The following is a 23,931-nucleotide window of genomic DNA, read 5'->3' as shown; positions in this document are numbered from 1 at the left end:
CATATCCTGGCAAAGTGGTTTGTGCAGGCTTTGATCTTGAAGCCATGTTTTTCTTTGTGTTCTTCTTATAAACATCAAACAGCTTCCTTATCTTCTTCTTAATATGATCCATTTTCATCTTACTTGTGGCTGCATCTAACGTTGTGAAGCAGTATTCCAAGAATGCTAACTTCAATCTCGGATCAAGCACGGCAGCAATGGCTAAGATGTCAGAATACTCCTCCCAATACTTATTGAACTTGGGCTTCATTGAAGCCACCATCTCACAGATTACTTCATCTCCACTGAACTCGTTTGCTCTCAGCCAGTTCTCAATTCTCCACACATGCATAAAATAGAGGTTAGATGTCGGATATGAAGAACCAGAAACAAGCTTGGTCATTTCAGCAAACGGAGACAAGAAATCGTGGAGAAGCTCTGCCCTCTCCCATTCCAACTCACTTGGACAGAACTGATATGCTTCTTCCACTTCAGCAAGGTGGCGGAAGGCTTCTCTATACATGATGGCTCTCTCTAGCATAAGATGTGTGGAGTTCCATCTTGTTGAAACATCCATAACCAGCCCTGGTAACACACCATTATCTTTAGGTTTAATTGCCACTGTTTCCACACAACTCTGAAACAGTCTCTCTCTAGATTCAGTCACTTTCACAAACTTGATGCTCTCTCTTATTTTATCCAACGCTCCATCAATAACACTTAGTCCATCTTGAACTATCAAGTTCAAGATATGAGCAACACACCTTATGTGGAAGAACTCGCCATTACATACCAGCTCTCTTCGAAGCTGTCTCTTGAGAATGGATTGCATGTTATCGTTTGCTGAAGCGTTATCGACAGTGACTGTGAAGACTCTCTTCTCTAGCCCCCACTCTTTCAACAACTCCACTATCTTCATCGCTATAGCACCACCGGTATGAGGAGGAGGAAATGCACAGAACTCTATAATCCTTGACTTCAGACTCCAATTTCCATCTATGTAGTGAGCCGTCAGACACATATACCCTTCAACTGTCAGAGCTCTCCACAGGTCAGTTGTTAAGCAAATCCTTCCTGGAATTTCATTCAACTGCTGTCTCAGCTTCAGCTTCTCCTTCTCATATATCTTCAAACAGTCGTTAGCAGCTGTCATCCTACCCCAGAACTCTATACTAGGATTCACATAATGAAGTGCTTCCCTGATTCTTCTATACTCCACAAATGAGTATGGCAAGTTATGCTCAATCAAGGCTACTGCAATCATCTCACGAAACACAAGCTGATCTATCTTCCTACCGGTTCCAGGTGTACCAGGGACAGGGTTCAAAGAACAAATTTTCATATGACGCAAAAGACTCGAGGTTCCACTTCTACGCAGGTTTAAGCAGTACGAGTGTTTGCAAAATTTACACTGAACATCATTCGAACCATCTGGATACTTCTCTCCTACTATATCAAAATGCTTCCAACATTTAGAGTGTCTGCGTTTACCTCCTCTTCCTCTTTTGATGTGGTTTTCAGCTGTGCTCATGAGAGTATCCTCCACTGCTACTACTTCATCTTCATCTCTATCTCCATCTGAGTTTTGATCCATCAGCTCATCCCCACTCATGTAGTCTGTGTCATTTAGGTCCATAGTATCTTCATTGTCCATCCTGAAACAAGAAAACAGAAAACAAGTTAGACAATTATGTTTTAGTGAATCAATCAAACTACTAAACAGAAACAGAGGCGATCTTCTCAAATGGTAAAGAAACATGTCAAATGGTAAAGAAACATGTCAAAACAACATAAAAGCTAGTAACAGAGAACAAGTGAACAAACTGCTAAACAGAAACAGATGCGATCTTCTCAAATGGTAAAGAAACATGTCAAATGGTAAAGAAACATGTCAAAACAACATGAAAGCAGACCCATCTCAGTTACCCATCTCAAGCAAACAAGCAAATAACAACTCAAGTAACAGAGAACAAGTGAACAAACTGCTAAACAGAAACAGATGCGATCTTCTCAAATGGTAAAGAAACATGTCAAATGGTAAAGAAACATGTCAAAACAACATGAAAGCAGACCCATCTCAGTTACCCATCTCAAGCAAACAAGCAAATAACAACTCAAGTAACAGAGAACAAGTGAACAAACTGCTAAACAGAAACAGATGCGATCTTCTCAAATGGTAAAGAAACTACACAAACAAACTAATAAAGATGTCGTAAACAGTACCTGGAGTTTTTATCTTGTTATTCTTGTTAGCTTTGCACAACCAGACCTAGCTTCTTCCCTTTAAGGTTAACGTTACCAGTGAAGCTGCAAACACACAAAGATAGATGAATAAATAAGCTACACTAAAATGAGTCTTAACTAAAGGGAAACAGAGGAACCACTGATCACACTGAACCTTGTGATTATCCCCATCTAATTACGCAAACAAATTCAACAAAACCCAACAATGAAACAGAGGAACCACTGATCAGTCAACAAAGAGATACAAGACATGCTTCGTTGCAATCACTCGCATGGAATTCATCAACAAGGAACTCGATCGGAAAACCCATTTCAAATCATCAAAGAATAAACCCATTTCAAATCATCAAAGAGTAAACCCATTTCAAATCTCAAACAACAATTAATCATAGACGAAGGAGTCGCAGACTTACAGACGAAGAGACAAGCTCGAACGGACGGAGAAAGGGAGTCACAGGCGGAGATACTACGGAGAATGAACGAAGAGATCGATGAATCGGAATCGCCACTCGAATCGCCAAAGGAGAGAGAGAACTTTCGGAGGCGAAAGCTGAAATGATTTTTTTTTTCCCAAAATCAAAACCCTAGAAATTTTAGCTTATTGGACAGCCCACGTCCACGGTAACCAAACCCATTATCACCCATAGGTCCATTGGTTTCTGATTTTTGACCATTTATAACCCATATGGAAATGTAGTTGTGACCAATTAAAGCCCAATTAATTATGGACCTGGACGACCAATGGAAAACCCACCCATTTAGCAGCTCTATCCATCATGGTAAGTTCTGATGGTAACCACCAGTCTTTGCTTGCGAACTTGTGCTAAAGCTTGTTGTTTTGTTTTTACACAGATTCTTCCAGCATCAAGGTAAAGCATCTCAAGCATGATAAAGAAACGGTACTTGACTCCGCTTCAATGCGTCTCTCTTGAGAATTGCTTTAGTTATGACTTATGAGAGATTTTGTGTTTTTTGGTTTCAGATGGATGCTAAGAACAATCCGACTTGTGAAGAACCAGAAGAGATACCATCGCCCAAGTTGAGTGATTGGCTGAAGAGCTCAACAACTCCATGGCGCTCTCCAATCCGGCATGGCTCAATGATGATGATGCCTTCCACTCCTCTAGCTTGGCGGTTCGATTCAGCTGACTTAACTCTTAAAGAAGACTTCTTCTGAATGTCTGCATCTTATTATTGTCTCTTAATTTTTTTTCAGATGAAGTAGTAGTAGTAGTAGGTAGCGACTCTATTTTGTTCACATCATTGTATACTAGTGTCCATCCCTCTCTAACTGATAGATAAATCATCTGAACAAAAGAAGTTTGCTTAGAAACAAACTTATCATCACGAAAATTGCATTCTTGTCAAATTTTCTGAACATTGAATTGAAGCAAGAATCAAATATTTCACTCGTATTGTGAGCCATTCTTTGAGACGTTCTTGTTTGTTTGTACCCTTGCGTTGTCTAAGGCTTTGGTGGACACATAAGAGAAAAAGGTCAAAGTTTTGTCCTCATTTTTTTTAGTTTATACTCCTCTAGTGATATATTTTTTTCTCGAAAACAAAATTATTTTAAATAAACTCGATTTATCTAACCAGAAAAAAAAAATCCAATAAAGATGAACGCAGAAGCCATGATTCTTTACTCAAATTACAAAGCCCTTAGAATTTTCATGAAGCTTGAAAATATGTATTAAATTCTTAAAGAAGAATCACATTCTCAACATAGTTGAGATAGGTGTTGAATCTCTTACCCTGAAACGCTTCCATGCCTTAGATTCCAACTTTTGTTATTGTATTTCTCTCCACATTAAAGTAGATGACATAGGAAGGCACATTTTAGAGCAAAGGTGCTAAGACGATTTCGTTTGTACCAACTATTATTCCAGCAAAGCACATGGTTTTTGTAACTACATCCTTCCACGAAGGAGGTAATATGTATACATGCTTGGGCCATTCAGCATCTTGTAAAACCCACAGCTGAAAACTTTTACTCGTTGTACTAATATTCTCACCAGGAGCATCTCCAGACATAAGCAAACCCAGTTTCCCATTGTAATTAACCAGAGTTGTTGAATCATGCATTGCTCTACCGAAATTCACAAAACTGAACTTCTCAACCCTCAAATCAAAACAAGCTACCATGGAATTCGCGGAAGATCTGTTGGCTGAAGCTGCATAGTAAATAACACCGCTGATGGATATCCATTTATTTGAAGAATAATGTGCTGTGGTACACTGGACCAACCTCCACGACAATTTCTTGGTTCCTAATGTCAGAACTTGGTGCTTTGCAGAGATCTTTGAGCGTTCCATTGACAATACCTTGAACTTTTTAGAAACGGGGTCATATCCAAGATAGTTGTCCACCAGTGGCAAATCTAGAAATTATTTTGATGGAATCAAATATAAAGTTTATTAACAAAGTATATTGTATATAGAAAGGGGCATTCACTAAATTTTTCTTTTTAAGAAAATAGATTGAAATTTTAAAAGTGATGACACTTTTGCACATGTACCTTGGCCCCTGCGTTCCACTACTCCAAACCACTTCCTCGACTTCAATCTAGGCAAGGTCAAGGACTGTCCCGTGCTGGGGTTACATATCACTGGTTTTCTCGACCTCGGCCTAGCTCCATAACACAAGCCATTCGTACAACCAAATAACTTGTAGGAGGAACTAGGGAAACGTGCAAGATGATTGGCGAAGACGAGTTCTCTTCTTCTTCCGGATGAGGTGATGACGAGAAGAAGATATAGTTACGATTGTGATCTTGGCATGCGAAGAGAAGCTGAGGGCGAGCAGAAGATCTGGTCAAGAACAAGTCTGTGAAATCTTCACGTAGAAGCATGGAGGACCAGAGCTTGCATGCGCAACGACATCTGGCTATCGCCTTTGACGGCAGCCTCGAGAATATCTCCACAGCGAGGTCATCAGGTATAGGCAACGAGTTTCGATGAAGTGACGTCATCGATCGTGTTGCAGCGCGTTGTGATGTCATGGCTGAGTTCGTATTGTTTTAGAAGAAAGACGGAAGGAAGAGTCACGGAAGGGAGGTGGTAATTTATCCCTTTTAGGTTAAAGTGATTAAGTGAAGATGGATTTTTTAAAGAAATTACTTAGATTAACATTTATTATCAGTATATTACAACATAACTCCATATAGTTTGATTTATTACATCAATGCCAAAAAATCCTAACATCAAACTACAAAAACAAAGATTTAACAGTTTCCTGAATCAAAGCAGTGAAACTTTTTAATTGTATTTCTCTCCACATTAAAGTAGATGACATAGGAAGGCACGTTTTGGAGCCAAGGTGCCAAGACGATTTCAAGAAGCTTCTTCAACCCAAAACTCAGTCTCAGCCCACACATATGAATCAATCATCTCCTGTGTACACTATTACTCTCAAGAACTCAAACTCATCAAGACACAGGACTTTCTAACAAGACAGTGAGATCTCAATTTCATACGGATGACAGTTTGAAGGTTTGTCTGCATTGATATAAATCATTACACAATCAGACATGCAATAAACATTATAATAATTGTGGGTTTAGCTCTGAGGCGGCATGTCTCTCAGAAGAAGTCCTTTGTTGCCGCCACCTCGGGGACTGATTTCATGAATAAAAAGTTCAAACATATGAGCCATTCTCATTTACACATTGCACAATAAGCACTGAGTTTCTGTATACGCTAAACATAGCATTAAAAGTTGACTCCTGATTCACACTATCCTCCGACTTCTTGATTGTTATGTAACATCTCCAGTTGAGTTTTAAAGAGTTGTATTTGTGAGATAACAAGTTAAGTTCCCTATCGGATATTAGACAAAGGAAAGTCTAATATATAAAGAGATGTTCAACTCTAATAGTACGAGATCTTTTGGGAAGAAAACCAAAAAGTAAAACTATGCGGACTTGCCAATTAGGCCCAAAGTGGACAATATCGTACTAATAGGACAATATAGAGTTGGACACGGAGTTTCACAATCCCAACAATTGGTATCAGAGCTGTTGACGAAGATCCGCAAGAAGACCAAAATACCCTTAAGTAAGAACGGGATCCTTTATGGAAGAAAAATGAGGTTTGTCAGATATTAGTCAGAAGATCATGGAATCTGTGATGTGTTGTGGGAGAAACATTCTAAAAGAAAGCCCTGCGATTACTGGTACAAGGTGGTGCCAAAGATGATTCGCCGAAGGAAACACACGAGATGGATGTGATCCTTAGCTTGAGGGGGAGAATGTGAGATAACAAGTTAAGTCTCACATCGGATATTAGACAAAGGAAAGTATAATATATAAAGAGATGTCCAACTCTAATAGTACGAGGTCTTTTGAGAAGGAAACCAAGAAGTAAAACCATGCGGACTTGCCAATTAGACCCAAAATGGACAATATCGTACTATGGACGTGCCCAATTAATAAAGAGTTATTCTTGGGTTCACCCCCTAGGGTGAACCTTTAGGTTCACCAACCAATAGAAAATTATCATTTTAAATCTAGTATCTTTTAATTAAGGAAACCAAATAACTTGGCAAATTATATTATTTTTTCAAAATAAAATTTAAAAATAAATAAAAATAATATATAAAAAACGAATTCAAAAAAAAAAAAATGTTGTCAACAAAACACTAAACCCTAAACTCTAATACTAAACCCTAAACTCAAATCCTAAACCCTAAATCCTTGGGTAAACCCTAAATCCTTGGGTAAACCCCTAAACCCTTGGAAAAACACTAAACATGTTGTCAACAAAACACTAAACCCTAAACTCTAATCCTAAACCCTAAACCCTTGGGAAAACCTTAAACCCTTGGGTAAACCCTAAACCCTTGGGTAAACCCTAAACCCTTAGGTAAACCCTAAACCCTTGGAAAAACACTAAACATTTGGATAAATTCTAAATTATAAATCTTAAACACTAAACTCTAAATCTTAAAAATAAATATTTTTTTTAAATAATCTTTTTTAAGAACTATTGTTATTTTTATTTATTTTATTTTTTATTTTTTATTTTAAAAGGATAATATAATTTGGCAAGTTATTTTGTTTCCTTAATTAAAAGATACTAGATCTAAAATGACAACTTTCTATTGGTTGGTGAACCTAAAGGTTCACCCTAGGGGGTGAACCCAAGAAAAAGTCATTAATAAATGGTCCAACTGGACAAAAGACCAATTGGTACATGGTCTAATTCGGCGAAGACCAAATGGACAATGGGTGTCCATGGGCTTCCTAAAACATGTTTTTATGAGTTTAACAAAAGAAAATATAACTTTACATTTGAACCCAAAACAATAGTTTTATCTTTAAAATAAAAAATTCACGATTTTGACGGAAAACATAATTTCACAATTTTGACGGAAAAATGTATTTCATTAATTTGGCGGGAAAATGCAATTTCTCGGTTTTGGCGGGAAAACGCAATTTCTCGATTTTGGCGTGAAAACACAATTTCTCGGTTTTGGCGGGAAAACGCAATTTCTCGGTTTTGGCGGGAAAACACAATTTCTCGGTTTCAGCGGGAAAACACAATTTCTTGGTTTCGGCGGGAAAACACATTTTCTCGGTTTCGGCGGGAAAACGCAATTTCTCGGTTTCGGCGGGAAAACGCAATTTCTCGGTTTCGGCGGGAAAACGCAATTTCTCGGTTTCGGCGGGAAAACGCAATTTCTCGGTTTCGGCGGGAAAAACACAATTTTTCGGTTTCGGCGGGAAAACGCAATTTCTCGGTTTCGGCGGGAAAACGCAATTTCTCGATTTTGGCGGGAAAACGCAATTTCTCGGTTTCGGCGGGAAAACGCAATTTCTCGGTTTCGGCGAGAAAACGCAATTTTTCGGTTTCGGCGGTAAAACACAATTTCTCGGTTTCGGCGGGAAAACGCAATTTCTCGGTTTCGGCGGGAAAACGCAATTTCAAGGTTTTGGCGGAAAAACGTAATTTTCGGTTTTGGCGGGAAAACGCAATTTCAAGGTTTTGGCGGAAAAACGCAATTTTCGGTTTTGGCGGGAAAACGCAATTTCAAGGTTTTGGCGGAAAAACGCAATTTTCGGTTTTGGCGGGAAAACGCAATTTCAAGGTTTTGGCGGGAAAAAACAATTTCTCGGTTTCGGTGGGAAAGCGTAATTTCTCGGTTTTGGCGGGAAAACAAAATTTTCGGTTTTGGCGGGAAAACGCAATTTCTGGTTTTGACGGGAAAACGCAATTTCTCGGTTTCGAACAAGAAAAAAATACTTTTAAAATTTTAGAAAGTAAACATAATTTCAAAATTTTAGAAATAAGATCTAAACTAATAATTAAAAAATAATTATAAATTTTATTGGTGTACATGGGCATGCCCATTTGGACATGGTTTCTATTGGTCATTTGGTCTTGGACATTTGTTTGGATCATTGTCCAATATGAACCAACCATTATTGCCCAAAACTGAAATGGTCCAACTGGTCATGCCCATTTGGACCATGGACGGACCATTTGACAGCTATAATCTCAATGGTCTTAACGACTCTTCTTGCTGAGTTGACAACAATGCAATCACAATGTAAGAGAGAGAACTAAAGAGGTGGGTAGTTTACAAAACGGCAACGCTTTTGTTGGACAAGAACCAGTCCTCTTATGTGTGACTGACTAGTCGACAAATGTGGAGGTGAGCTAGCAAAAATATGGGACTGGAGAGGCTATGAAGTGGGGACTCCATAATTGTTGGACGACGACGTTTGGTGAGAAGCAGATTGAGCATTGTTCTTTCGTCTGCTTCTTCTCCCACCATTGTTCTTCCCCTTCTTGAAGTCCTGCTGATGTTCCACCTGAAAAACCCATTTCATCATCAACAAGGCATCTTTGGGATGAGCACTAAGAGAATCATTTTCTTAAGTTCCTTACCCCTAAAGAGAAGGTGTGAGGTCTGGAGTCGAATGCGAAAGGATCATTAATCCCCATCGAACTTGTTGTCTTAAACGGTGACTGCTGAGTATTTGAGTCAAAGACAAAGCTACAGGAGGAAGTGAAAGTCGAAGCATAGCAAGATGATGGCGATGGCGATGGCGAGGCGAATGCTTCTCCTTGAAGCATCTCATGAAACAGATCTTGTAAATGTTCGAAACTGTCTCCTGAATGATTCTCCTGCCAAAAACCAACATCTCAAAATGTCACTCAGGCGCGTCTAGTAATAAACGTACGGGAAACTAATGGAACAATATCTTACACTAGGCTTTGACTGATTCATCATTACCGCCATTTCGCTCAAGAAATCTCCCATTCCCTGCACAAAAACGAAATCCATCAAATACATGGTTTATATGTTATACAAAAGGCATGTCAAGAAGCTAGTAATTTCACTTAATCCATTTACAACACAGAGCTAACCAGACATGTTTCCCCTTTAGACACAATCGAACAAAATCTTTAAAGCAAAAATTAAAAATCAAAAAGAAGGGAAGTTTACGTTTTGGTCAGAATCATCATCAGTATTATAAGCTCCAACGTCATAGAGGAACCTCTTGTTGGAGTCAGACAGAACTGTTGTGTCCAAAAAAGGGAAAAAAAAATCTTAATTTCACAAAAATTTAAAAGGATGACACAATAAAAAAACTCTTCTGTTATACAATAATCTCATCCCATTTGTTGCATCAAAAAATATAGAATTGACCAGAGTTTTTTAAGAAGATGATGGTGGAAAATTACCAGCGTAGGCCTCTTGGATGCCCTGAAACTTCTTCTTTGATTCATCTATAAACTCCAAGTTCCCCGTTGATGAACAACGATCTGGATGCCATCTCTAATAACAATGCCAAATCAAAAGTTCAGTGCCAAAAGGAATAAGTTTTGTTTCATAAAAAGTGCATATAATCACAGTTTCCAAAATCTCTCATTTCAAAACCTATCATCATCTAAAGGCATGATCTTTATTCACAGAATCTATTACAAAACACGAGATTAAAATCGCCAAATATAAATATACAAAAGGAAACTCACAAGAGCTAGCTTCTTATAAGCAGTACGGAGCTCCGTGGTCGTACATTCTTTCTTCAGACCCAGAAGAGAATACAAATTATCGTTGCCTTTCTCGATATTGTTCGAAGCCATACCTTACTTTCTTCTCAAGTTTACAAAAACCGACAAAACAAGGAACTTGAAACTCAATAAAACAAACAGGTTCCTAAGGTACTATAAGTAACACTAATGGATTCTAAAGCACGTTTATAAGAAGCGCAAACAAGGGGAAGACTAGGGTTTGATAGGGTAGAAACTCAGTGATGATAAAAGAAGGGGTTTTTATTTCATTCTTTCTACAGCATACGTAGAATGGAACTCTCCGGAACCTCTGTTACCCACATGTCTATGTTTTTTTATCTATTAATACTTTATTGGTAAAATAAAAACCTAGCATTTCTGTATTTCTTTATAGGTTGGGTGGATAAAATTTCACAAATCATTTACTTCTCAAGATCATGAGAGTGCGGCTGAGATTTTCTTATTGGGGTCTCCAGAAGGTTCTAATGAATGTGGTCTTGTTCGTAAAGACGTGCCTTTTTTTTATAGTAGTTTTTAAACGCGTTAAAATCAGCCAGGACCCCACTGTTGAGTGATGACTAATCTGTCGTTTAACCAAGTCATAACGAATGGTGGTTTTGTTTAATCCTTTTTTTCTTTTACCTCATCCCTAATATATCTTTCGCATTTCCATACATACATGTAGTATGTAACTGACACTTTAATGCACATCAATAAGCGCTTATATGTATATAAAGAGATCCATCGCAGCCACTACATATCCTGACAATACTCTAAGATCTTTTTAAAACAACTTTTAGTTATGGTCAAGAGATAAAACAGAGGAAATGCTGGATTTGCAGGCAGATAGTGGAGTAACATAAGACGTCGTCATCCTTGCTCAGTCACGAGCGCATCTAACATTACCGACACCGCCTGACATCGGGTTCGTTCTGCTTATGTATTTTTAAAACATCCAAAAGTTGTTTTTTTGTATCATTGAAAATTATTCTTATTCAGAGATTATATGTTTGTTAGTATGGATTGTATAGGATGTTTAGGCATATATATTAAACATGTATGTTTACAGATACAAAATAGTACTCGATTTATGTTACATATTGTAATAGTGGATTAGACTAAAAAGAAAAAAAAAGTGCTTATAATATGTTTTAGTTTTTAGTTTGAGGGAAAGAAAAATAATAATAATAAATAGATGTAGTGTATTATACGGGGATTATTATGATTTTGAAACTAAACAAATATATAGGAAAATTGCACATTTTGGATGCGAGTGCAATTCATAATAACCGGGTTTAGTTTAGAGTGCAATATTATCCTCAAAAAAATATTTAGATAGAAATTATATTTATATCCACAAACTAGATTATTTTAGTTGTATAAAAAAAATTAAATTTGTGTACATTAATTATTTTACTTAATTTTTTAAAAGTTATGTTTTGAACTTCAGAAATATTATTATCACTATTTTACAAATATATTCTTAATTTTAATATTTAAAGATTAGATGAAATAATTTATAAGAAAGGTCTTCTTTTACTATCAATTTGATATGTTAATATATTCATATTTTAGATTTACAAACATTGTTAATACAAATATCGAAAGTATATATAATTATTCTATTAACTAACCTGTACTATAGCGTAATAAAATAATTTTAAAATAATAGTTAGTTTAATATGTATTTTGCTGATTTATAATATTTTTGTACAGAATAATATATGGTCGTATAAGTTTTGTTTGTGTATAATATTCTATAGCCAGTTTAAAATTTTATGTAAGTATAAATATATAATCATCAAAGCATACTATTCCTCCGTTTATTTGGTTTGTTTTACATTTGTTTTAGTTTATCCTTAGCAAATTACTGACATAACATAAAGCAAAAATAACTCCTCAAATATAACATAAATATAAAAAAAACAACCACAAGTACTAATAGTAGCAATGACATTGTCCTAAACAACTACAAAATATATTTTTAGTGACTAAGATTACCTCAAAGTTAAAATTTTATTTCCACAGTATTAGATACTCTGACATAAAAAAAAAGAATTCTGGTAATTGAAAACTCAATCTCATTCTCTTAACATAATCAGACTTACAACCAACTAAACATAGAAGAAAATTTATACAAAATTATATATTTCATGAAAACTGATATATTGAATTCTGTGCGTAGCGCGGACCTGCCGTTGTTGTTTATATAATACGCTTGCTGTATTATCTTGAACGGAAACTTGACATCAACTCTACTCTTTTTAACTCTGTTGTGGAGCAGCTGAACAGTTTTGTAGAAAGAGTACTAGCTAATGAACATCCTCTCTGTTTTATTGCATTAGGAATCAAGAGTCCCCCCCCAACCCAATAAAAAAATTAAATGTCAAAAGGATAAATCCAACAAGATCTGAGTTATGTTCATCATCAACCATCATGTCTCAGTAAATTATGTACAAGTTTGTTTACCCTCTCCTCTCCTCTCTTTTTATTTTGTTTTCTTTTTCTTGCTCTCCTTTTCACTTTTCTTCTTCTTTGAATCCGATTAATAAATTAGCCGACGGTTAGTTTTTCTTTTTCAGTTATTTTCTTCTCTCATACGTTTCTTTTCTTCACCAGCACTCAAAGGTGTGTATGTTTCTTTTTATCTTGTAGAAAATCTTGTCTCACCAGAAATGTCCCTCTTCATCCATCACCCACCTCACATAGCCTTGAGGAATCCCAGCAACGGCTTCTTTCTCCACACTTACCTCATCTCTCTGTCAAACAAGTAAAAGCAGATTTTGATATTAGAACACAAGTATTATGCATCATCAATGGCGGCTTTGTATTTTTCTTTTCCTGCTTCACCTTTGTGTTGCCGGAACAAGATTCAATCACACGAATTTCTGACTCTATTTTTGTACTTTCAGGGATGGTCTCAAAGGATCTAACCGCAGTGGACCTGCATAAGATGAAAAAATAACACATTTGGTTGGTAACATTATAAGTCATTGATGAATTCAGAAAGAGATCTTTTTTTTTTTGTGTACCTTCCGTAGCTCTCATCCTCACAAGAGTTTGCCGAAGAAGAAACCCAATCCATATCAAAAGCTGCACATGTACATTGGTCACCATTGCAGAAGCAATCGTTTTCAAGTATCTCATCTAATCCTATTTCCTCCAATGTCGGTGGTGGAGCACTGCAAACACACACACACACAAAGAACCATTCCCCAAAACTTAGCTGACAACACAACCCAATTTAGATAATTTATTTGACAAAGATCATAAGCTTCCTTCTCTTTGTTTTTTACCTCAAACTAGCAGCAATCATAGCAGTTTCAGACGTTGAGATCTCAGGTGCTGAATCTGAAAGACCTTTACCTTCCTCGTCATTTTCAGCTAAACCATGTCTACCAGCTGTACTTCCCTCGCTTAGGATACTACTTTCTGACAGAGATCGTTTCATCGTAGACCTAAAAGGCAGTACAACTAATCTTTAGCTACTCTACAAATGTGTCTCATCTAACTAGGAAACGTACCTTGAATTCTCCGGTACAGAACTGGCAAGAAACCTCGCCGCATTGTAATGCTGATCAGAACCCAGTTCCCACAGCGCTGGCTTATCTTGCTGTGGCTGAAAGTACCCCAAGAACCTATGGAATAATACAAGTGAAAAAGTCAAATCATACCAACAGGGCAGAGCGGCGCAGAAAGGTATAGTACGACAGCCTACAAGTTAATCGCATCTTGCTTTTCAGCATCCATGTAAGCGTTACTGTAGTAACGCTGCAGAGTTCTAAACAACTCCTGTGACTGAGTCGCCGCTTTCCACTGACCACGCCTTTCACAAAATATCTGTCCACAGTAATAATAAGATCATTGGTTAGTAGTTATGTCCGAAGCTTTTTATCTAGCAACAGAGAAGCTAAACAAGGAGACCTGACCTTGTTGTGTGCTGCAGATCCTCCATACTGAAGCGCAAGCGTATCCCCCATTGTCTCATAAATCCCCATCAAATCTTCAGCGAGGGGATTATCCAGATCAATGGTAGTAGACTCTGTCATTCCCAAAGCATGGAGTTGACGCCCAAATGCAACCAAACCATATGCATACTGAGCAACGTTGGTGCGATCCAAACAGTCTATGCAGTTAGTCCTCAGGATTCCTTTCTGAAGCATGGTGGTTGCTTCTTCCCTTGCATCTTTACTGTCGTTACCATTCTCCACCGCTGAGTCTGATGCAGTGTCGTCTTTACTGGGAAGATCATGAGTAGAACATTCACCAATGTTGTTCCTGCAATAAAAAAAAACAAAAGTATGTAAATCGATTGCAAGAAACTATATAGAAGGCTATAAAAACTGTTGGTAAATTTCGAGTACTCACTCCATAGTGTTCTGATTACCATCTGAAGTTAGCTGACAGTAGAAGATGCCAGTCAAGTTCAGAGCGTAAGTAGCCAACCTGTCGAGAATCGCCAACACGTTTGTGCCCTTTCTGCAACAGAAAAAAAAAAAAAACATTTCAGTAAGTACAAACGCATATTGTGTTACTAGAAAATGCAATTAAAGAAGCATATGAGGTTTAGTCCATTCACTTACTTTCTGGAGTGTTTATGAAGATCCCAGTGAAGAGGCCTTAGACGATCCTCCTTGCTTAACCCTTTGTTTATAACTTTAATAGCATTTGCAAACTCTGCACGCAGAATAGTCTCTCGAGGCCTCTTTTCACGTGTCTGTTTTTATCAATACAAGTAAGTTAGGAAGAATGTAACTGTAACTTCATTGACAAGTAAGAGTACAAACCTTTATCAAATTCAATATGATGATTGGATTCCCATATCTCTTTGCGAGATTTTCAAAATGCAGTCTCGTTGCCTCGTAGCTAGGGTCTTTCGCTGACACTTTACACATAAAAAGAGAAAATCAACACAAATATCAAAACCAGAGAGAAGAAAACTATTAATGTTGGAGAAGAGAGAGAGAGAGAGATCATACATATAATATCAGGTCTGATATTCAAGCGTGAGGTCTCCTGAGACCAGAACAAAGGAATCGAACCCCGGTTCTGAACCACAGAACTTATTCGGCCAGGATTACCATCTTGAGCTTCCTCGAAAACAATCTGCTCTGTCTCCACATCATTAGCTACCCTGCCTTTCTCGTTCACACCGCGTTTCAGATATCTGAGGAACAAGATAGAAAGATTAAACCTTAACCAAAAGAAAAGGCTGGAGATAGAACAAGCTCAGGGTGGAGTAGGGGTTGTACCTTGTGCCAGCATAATGCCGTGATCGGCGCGCAATTAGAGTCAACCTAAAATTCTTCTCAGAAACTGATAGCTTAACCTAAACATTAGACAAAGAGAAAGGACATTCCAAAGGGTATAAACAACTTTTAATGTGCATTAGAAGACAAAAGACTTGAGAAGGCATCCACATAGTAAATTAGGACCAAGTACGTACCTGTTTGAAGAAACCATATACAAGGGCAACTGTCCACATACAGTCCTTGGCGTTATTTCGAATCCGTCGAGTTAAGTAATCATTCCAGACAAACATCGATTCATAGTAAGTGTGTCCTTCCACACTGTTTGAAAGATTGCTCTGGAGTGAATGCATGATGTGATAGGAATAGCTGAAGAAGAAGTCCTTTGAGAGATCAACAGTGCAGAGAAGCCTCTTGTACCTAATAACATTCCCAAAGAAGATAATAGAAAGTTAGAAAACGAAACAAGATTTAGAACAGAACCTGGATCAATCAGTAAATAATCTGAAAAAAAAGAAAGGAAAGTACAAAGATAAATCAAAGTTGCAAAATATAACAAAATAAAATAAAATGGAAATCAAAATAACACCTCTGTCATATAACAAATCAAAATATATACAATAGCCACTGTACATACCTAAAAGTAGTAAAAAGAGAAGAAAGTGCAACAAAGGCTAAATAAATAACAAAATGGAAAAAGAAATTAATGAAACTCTAAAGCTGCTGGATTAATCTCCAATAGGGAAAAGGACACAGTTTACCTCAACAACCTGTGACACTCTTATTGAGCAAAGATCAATAGAATCTAAAAATACAAGTGGAAAGTTTCATAATTGCGAAAACGTAATGTAATGTAATGAAGGTACCAAGGTACAGTTTTTTTTTTTTCTCATTTTTACAAGCAGAAGTGACATAAGAAAACCTTTTCTCGTCCTTAGAATAAGCCACATTGGATAGCACAGAGGCATGTGGGATCGTAATAATCTTGCTCTTCGCTACACCGTAAACTGTGTGCCCGCAGATCTCACCAAGCTTCCTTCTCTTGGTGATTATCAGCATGTAGTAAGGTCCCAAGAACCTTATGAATCCTAAAACCAATAAACATAAGAAACGTTAAGCTTACAAAGAACACAAAGAAACAAGTAGCTATAAAGGATGTTACCGATGATCCCGTAGCAAGTTGTGACAAATTTCAAACCACCAGAAGATCTGTTCCCTTCGTGTATCCTTCTCAGAGTCTCGAAGCATTCAGCTTCTGTGTAAGCCGTTGAGTCTTGGTAGAAGTTGAGCTCTGTTGGATCTGTCCTGTCTAGCTTGAGAACCCTCCAACAGGTTCGGTTTTTATCTCTTCCAATCATATAAAAGTTCTGTTTTTTAAAACACAAAAAAAGGTTCAGACTTTAGCAAAAGACAAATCAAAAATCTAAACACAACACATAAGAGAATCAATCATATGATGAAACGTTAGAGAGAGAGAGAGAGGGGGGGGGGGGGAGGAATCATCACCGAGCGAGTCTCGTAGAGCCTGAACTTTTGGAGGAAGGAGGAAGAAGAAGACATGTCGACTTGTTGGTCGTTCGATCTCTCTGGCGCAGCCATTTGGGAGCTCGATAAAGTCGGCTCCTTTCGATTATAATTAAAACAAAAAACAAGACAAGGAAACAAAACTCCCCCCCTTCCCAAAATAGATCTCAGACACCCGATATATAATCCGTACAGATCAGACAAAACTGAATCTACACAAAAACTCAGAACAACAAATTTGAAAAAAAAGATCGAATCTTTACGAGTTTACAAACACAAACAAGACGATTCAAGAATCACCCTTTTGGTGAACAGATCGAGATTTCGCGGGAAGCAGATTCTCAGATTGGTAGATGATGAAGAAGAAGATGATGACAGAGCTGCGGTGACCGGAACCACAGAAAGAAAAAAAATGAAAATTATTTTATTAGATTTTTTTTAAGTTTTTAACTTTAGGCGCTTGTTTATATATGAGTCTCCTAAATCGGTAGTTTTTTTTAAAAAAATGTCTTTGCCAGAATATTTGGTAAGCTTGACTTGTTAAATCTTTGTTCAAACTAAAATGGTGACTTGTAATTTGTTTCTTTATGTTTTCAATTTAATAAAAATGTCTAATTCTTGCATATATTTATTATATTTAGTTTTCTTTTGAAAAATGTTAACTCCATATGAGCTGGCGAAGAAATTATCTCCATATGTGTGCTTAAATCATTTAATCAATACAATTAAACATAAACTATTTACAACCCATCAATTCAAAATTATACTATTTTTTTTTTCCGACAACAATAACTAAAAGTAGGTAACTAAACCACCCGGTTCAGAAAGCCAAATCGGTGGAGTAGAATCGATATAAAGCATAGATGAAGGAGAACTCCTCGCACCACGTGAAAGCTTATCCGCCAAAATGTTTTGTGCTCTTGGTATATGCTTGATCCGGAATTCGGGAAAGAAAAACTTACCGCAGTTGAATTCTTCCAAATGTGCGGAGAAAGCTAGCCATTCTTCGGATGTCGACATCATCTTCACCAATTAAGAACAATTCGTCGCAAACATTACATCAGGAAATTGAAGGGTCTTCATGCATTTCATGCTTCACATTCAGCACGTACGGGTGATAGGCTTCTACGAAGATTCATCGCCCATATTAATGCTTCACATTCAGCACGTACGGGTGATAGGCTTCTACGAAGATTCATCGCCCCATCATAACCTCTGTTGAGCCATCCAGCTTTGTCCCGTAAAAACATCTTTTTCTTTCCAAGCTCCATCAATGTAACAAATTATGAGATTCTCACAAAGATGAACAGACTCATGTTGTACTCTCCCACCAACGTGGTTTCCATTAACCCCTTGCACCAATTGAGCCTCCTTCCATACCGTACTTTCCATTTCGGCTAAGCGAAGTATCTCCTGCGGGTTACCATTCTTATTTGAGTATATTTTATTATTTCTTGCCTTCCAAATATACCATAATATCCACGAAAAATATTCAAACTCATCCTCTCTCGGCAGTTTCCAAAATAAATAATCTATATTGGTGTAAACTGAAGGCGATGGAAAAATTACCGGAGACGAAGATATCCTGGATAATGCCCATGAAAAATTATATTATTATTATTTTGGAACAAATAATAATATGGCATGTGGGTGGGAATCAGAAGAAGAAGAAAGCAGTGTAAGTATATAAATAACTCTCATGGAACAAATGACGAAAATAGATTTCTATCCCCGCTTTATTTCTCGTTCTAAAATAGAATTTAGAGTAAAAAATACTCCAATAGTACTATATTTTTCATTCTATAATAGAGTGAAAAGTACATTTACTCCAAATATAGAGTAAATTATTTATTTTTGTTCATCACTCTATTTTTTATTCTAAAATAGAATACTATTGCAACAAACTCCAACTTTATTATAAAATTACTATATTTTAGAGAAAAAAATAGAGTAAACCATCGGCGATGGTCTGAGAACGTACACATAAATTATATATTATTTCTATATAAATTTAGAGAAAGACAACATGAATCTGTACATCCAATAAACATAGATTAAAAATAGCCAGATGGTAAATTCATAAATCATTTAAAGAGGGGAAACATATAAAAGATAGTAACAAATACATAAAATATAGTACAGTGAAACCTCTATAAATTAATAATGTTGGGATTACATCAAAACTATAATTTTTTCATTAATTTATCGATATATTAATTGAACCAAAAATTTAATTTGGAACTATAAAATCATATTATTTTATAGAAATTTTTCGTGTATACTAATTTATAGAGTATTAATTTAAAGAGGTTATACTGTATATAAATTCTTCCTCTTAGCATTTTCCATGATTAGAGCAGCTGGCGGATTTTTTTGATAATTTCTTGTGTTGCCTTTATTTTTTTTTCCCATTTATGCATGTTTGCATTTAGTGTATGTTTTTCAAACGAATAAACCCACAACCATAATCGTTTTAGACTATATAGTTTTACTCTGCGTTTGATATTTGCTTCCACGTCGTGATAACAATTAACAATCTAACATCATGAAGTCAATGACAAACGTGATCGGCATTTCGGGAACGTCAGTTTTCTAATTTACAAAATCATGTCAAACTCGTTTTCACCGCTCATTAAATAATAATAATAAAGGATTCATAGTTTTCTTACGGTGTGAAGATTAACCAAACGTGTACGGGTTTAAAACTCCCCTTGCCCTTGGATTTTGATGAGAAATTTCCCTAGCTATTTTCACCTTTATATGCTATAATAGAGGTAAAAGTGTTCCATTCTATCTTTATTTCTACCTTTAAAATAAAAATTGCTATTTTTTTATCTATTTATAGAGAAAAAATAGCATTCCTCTATTATAGAGTCATATTTTTTTATTTTTAAAATAGTCCTTTAACTTTCAAATTTTTATAGTTTATAACCAAAATAATTATATTTATAGATAGATACAGTTTTTTGTAGAAGTATAATAACATTTTTTATTTACATAATAATCTTTAAAAAAAAACTTTAGTTTAAAAAAATTCATAAGTTTATGAAAATATTTTAAAAGTTAAAAATAAATAGGGTTAGTTATCAACTTTTATAAACAAGATGTATATTTTGTAAAATTAAAATAGAATCTTTTGAGAATATTTTTTTATAGAGGCAAAAATAGAAAAATACATTGGAGAGAAACTTATCTCTATTTTAAAGATGTTCTATTTTAGAAGTAAAAATAAGGGAATACATTGGAGATGGTCTAATTGATTTTAAATGTTTCGTGGTATTATCTCAAAATAGTTAATTCTATTAGTATACCGAATCAGTTCATGTGTATGTTATATACAAAATGGTTGAATTTTCCTATATGATGTAATTAAGGTGTCGGTTTATATAAAGACAAATTCAAAGACTTAAGTTTTTTCTTGTAGAAGGTCAGAGACAAAGTTGACGAGCATATAAACAGTAACTACATAAACGTGTTAATAATGAACGAGAGTATAAAAATATAATTTATACTTTGATAACTAAATTTACATATTAAGAGGTGGGCAAAATGAACATCATAACTCAGAAGTATCATTAGTAAGTTGGACTCGACTTGCCCTCGGACCATTGGCCTCTCTAAAAGGTGTAGAATAGAATCATTAGAAAGCAATTAGAGAATAGAATATATGTACAAACAAAAGGGATTATATACTAATATGCTTATATGCCCTCGTCAACTTGATATTGATTTGATCATAAATAGTTGTATTCCTTTGCATCTAAATTTTCGAAATATTAATCAAAGGGTTTACTAATGATACACGTTTCGATTTATGACATTATATTCGAACAATTCGTTCTAATTGTTATAAGTACTAAAAAATAAATAGTCAAAATTAGCTAATTGATAAGAGATTTGTATTAAAAAGATAAATTTATACATTCATACTTACGGAAACAAAAAACACAAAAAAAGGGAGATACTTACCGAAACAAAAAACACACAAAAAAAAGTTACTCTCTCCGTATCACTTTAATTGGTGTCTAAGGATTACGATTTTGTTTCAAAATACGTGATATTCTCACAATTCTAGGTGAAATTTAATATCATTTGAAATTTTTGACCAGTTATAAAATATTTTATCTTTTTTTCATTGGTTAAATTAGTTTTATTTAATGTTATTTTATGTTACCAAAACTAATTACATAAAAATTTGTATTTTTTTAATATTTGTGCAAAAACCTTAAACACTTTTAGAAATGATAAAGAGGGAGTAATGAAAACTTCCAACAGTTGGATTTGTTATATCCGACGGCTATAGAACGACTGCGTTTAGGCGAACTGGAGACAGCTGGCGCGATGATGTGGAACAGCGTGGGCCTTTCGTCATATGACAACGAGCATCACGTGGATTATGTCTGGACCACCATGGCGGCCTTTTTTCTACGTAATTATTATTGTTCGCCAATAATATTATTATTTTAATAAATTGCAACTCACTCTAAAGTCTCTAATGCTACGTGACGTTGAGCCTTTTGAAGCAATTATTAGTTATAAGTAACTCCCTCTGTTTTTTTAATATAAATCGTTTTATAGAATTTTTTATGTTCTAAATTATATGACGTTTTCGGTTTTTTATATAAAATTTATTAATATTTAATGTTATATGACCAATGATAATATACCTTCTATTTTACTATTAGTTGATTCGTGATTAGTTAAATAATTAATGATGTTTTTGTTTAGAAAATATAAAAAGCTAATGATTTCTTAATCTATGTTCACACTTTTAAAATGATTTATACTAAAAACGGAGGGAATATAACTTATATATAATAATAGATTCACGTGATAACCTTAAACAATCAATTTGTCATCGTTGAAAAGGTTTCTTCCTAAACATTATCGGCCGTCTGTTGATATTACTTATATGTTATTTTTCTAAGAACAAAATGCTATATCTGAATAAACATAAGATTTGTTTTGTGTGCTTAATCGTGATTCTTAATCTATGTTCACACTTTTAAAATGATTTATACTAAAAACGGAGGGAATATAACTTATATATAATAATAGATTCACGTGATAACCTTAAACAATCAATTTGTCATCGTTGAAAAGGTTTCTTCCTAAACATTATCGGCCGTCTGTTGATATTACTTATATGTTATTTTTCTAAGAACAAAATGCTATATCTGAATAAACATAAGATTTGTTTTGTGTGCTTAATCGTGATTCTTGTATTTAAACATTTTGAGAATGACGAATTTTCTTTTGAGATTGTGATGTGTGTGTGGAGTTTGCTGCTGTTTTTTCTGCCTGTTTTGTATAGGTCATTGGCGTGGAGTTCTTTGGTGGCTGTACGTCCGAATAATATTGCTCGATGTTGTGGTGGGTGTGCTAGGCTGCTGGCTTGTCTAACTTCGTGATGGCGGATGCTCAGGAAGTCACTTTCTCAAGTTGTTCTTAGTTGGGCCAATCATAAAGAGCAGATCATCGGAGAGGCTAAATTTTACCGGTTCTGACTCTCGGAATAACTGTGGTTTAATTTTTTTGCGACAGGAGGTAAGTGTGGATTGATAGAGGCCTCACGCTAGTTGTCCGGTTTGTTATGTCTGTCCTTTCTAGGTTTGATTGAATAGCTATTTAGATTTATTTTTATTTTATATATTTTTTTGTTACCGTTGCATTTCTGTTAAAAATTGAAAAATTGGTAATAATATTTTAACATTTTTATCAGAAAAAAAAGTCTACAACGAAAGTTACGGGTTAACATTATAATTAAACGAAAAGTTGATTAAAGAAAGAGGATTAATTAGAGCAAAATCAGTGAAATGTCCAAATGATTGAGGGAACAGGTGTCCCTTTTGGCAACCACTACTTCAGTCTTTTCTTGTTCTGAATTAATTACTTGATCTCAACCAACTAATGACGTAAGTTTTTTTTTTTTTTGTAAAAAATAATGATCTAAGTTTTAAACACCAAAACTATGCGATTTTGGAATCTTAATGGCATATTTATAACTTATCCAACTTTCCCTGGTAAAAAAGTAGTAAATGCAAATTTGTTTAGGATAATATAAAAAATTAACATGTTAATAAATTTTTTATATATTAAATCACAAGTCATACAACCAATCAAATTTGATGTGTCGAATAATTCATAATTAAAAATAAAAAAACAAATATAAAAAATACAAAAAACATCCATAATTTTATTTATTGTTTGCTTTATAAAATAGAAAAATTTCTAATATTTCTCAACTATGTTCACGACCTTCTAATTTTTGTAAAATGCTAATATTTTCTAGAAAACAAACGATGCTATAAATTTATGTCAAAATAATAAATTCCTAAATTCCTTGCAACTACTCCGTGTTCGAAAACGCGGGTAACGCGCCCGACTAGGCGCTGGCGAGTTGCTCGGCGGAGATGGGCCGTGGCGATTTCACCATAGTCGGCGAGCAAATCGGAAATAGGTGTATAATTTTTTTTTTGAGTTTTGATTGTGTAAAAGAACTACTCCATTGATTCTCCGTAAAATCTTAGCTTCTACGATTCTATCCAGATAGATTAAAAACTTCTAATGATCATATCCACACTCTCATATCTACAATTGTAGATCCGAGTAAAAATATATTCTGACCAAACGATTGCACAACAATAGTTTTAAAAAACTGAAAAGAAAGAAGAACACTGATGTTATGATTGAAAGGCTAAGCGTAATTCAAGGTAGGAGATGAAGGTTAAGCCGAGGTTAGTGAAACTACAAACGCCTATTCTTTTTGCTTAGTAAAATTATTTTTCATGAACCTTTATTTATATCTTTTTCATTTTATGCTCTCTAGACATGGCAAAAACTGCATAATGGTTAGAAACTCTAAAGCAACATGTTTAGAAGAGATTTCCACTAAAATTTGCTATTTCATATA

The 23,931-nt window shown here is 35.3% G+C and overlaps 4 protein-coding genes across 4 annotated transcripts; 1 reads left to right on the top strand and 3 right to left on the bottom strand.

The window, feature by feature from the left end:
- The first annotated feature begins 2,947 nt into the window (after window positions 1-2,947).
- Window positions 2,948-3,400, top strand: LOC111206206 (protein PATRONUS 1-like). The gene is made up of 3 exons (XM_022702599.1): window positions 2,948-3,002; window positions 3,076-3,092; window positions 3,206-3,400. Exons 1-3 carry the CDS (start codon window positions 2,948-2,950, stop codon window positions 3,398-3,400), a joined length of 267 nt encoding a protein of 88 aa, XP_022558320.1.
- A 662-nt stretch (window positions 3,401-4,062) lies between these two features.
- On the bottom strand, window positions 4,063-5,195 carry LOC111206389 (putative F-box protein At3g23960). Its single transcript, XM_048757592.1, has 2 exons — window positions 4,847-5,195; window positions 4,063-4,604 (listed from the first exon to the last, which is right to left on the bottom strand). The coding sequence occupies exons 1-2, from the start codon at window positions 5,193-5,195 to the stop codon at window positions 4,063-4,065; spliced, it is 891 nt and encodes a 296-aa protein (XP_048613549.1).
- Window positions 5,196-8,522: 3,327 nt separating this feature from the next.
- Window positions 8,523-10,700, bottom strand: LOC106404599 (J domain-containing protein APJ1-like). The gene is made up of 6 exons (XM_013845306.3): window positions 10,207-10,700; window positions 9,916-10,009; window positions 9,677-9,750; window positions 9,437-9,493; window positions 9,115-9,354; window positions 8,523-9,038 (listed from the first exon to the last, which is right to left on the bottom strand). Exons 1-6 carry the CDS (start codon window positions 10,315-10,317, stop codon window positions 8,910-8,912), a joined length of 705 nt encoding a protein of 234 aa, XP_013700760.1. The 5' UTR covers window positions 10,318-10,700; the 3' UTR covers window positions 8,523-8,909.
- Window positions 10,701-12,558: 1,858 nt separating this feature from the next.
- On the bottom strand, window positions 12,559-17,461 carry LOC111207164 (phosphoinositide phosphatase SAC2-like). Its single transcript, XM_022704879.2, has 16 exons — window positions 17,001-17,461; window positions 16,657-16,861; window positions 16,417-16,582; window positions 15,692-15,914; window positions 15,498-15,574; window positions 15,225-15,412; window positions 15,033-15,130; window positions 14,829-14,962; window positions 14,614-14,724; window positions 14,175-14,523; window positions 13,964-14,085; window positions 13,770-13,883; window positions 13,542-13,703; window positions 13,278-13,427; window positions 13,096-13,189; window positions 12,559-13,004 (listed from the first exon to the last, which is right to left on the bottom strand). The coding sequence occupies exons 1-16, from the start codon at window positions 17,091-17,093 to the stop codon at window positions 12,912-12,914; spliced, it is 2,379 nt and encodes a 792-aa protein (XP_022560600.1). The 5' UTR covers window positions 17,094-17,461; the 3' UTR covers window positions 12,559-12,911.
- Between the last annotated feature and the right edge of the window lie 6,470 nt (window positions 17,462-23,931).

Source organism: Brassica napus, chromosome C5, assembly GCF_020379485.1.
Source record: "Brassica napus cultivar Da-Ae chromosome C5, Da-Ae, whole genome shotgun sequence".
Classification (NCBI taxonomy): domain Eukaryota; kingdom Viridiplantae; phylum Streptophyta; class Magnoliopsida; order Brassicales; family Brassicaceae; genus Brassica; species Brassica napus.
Note: the sequence above shows the minus strand (reverse complement) of the source record. Positions and strands in the feature narration are given on the sequence as shown.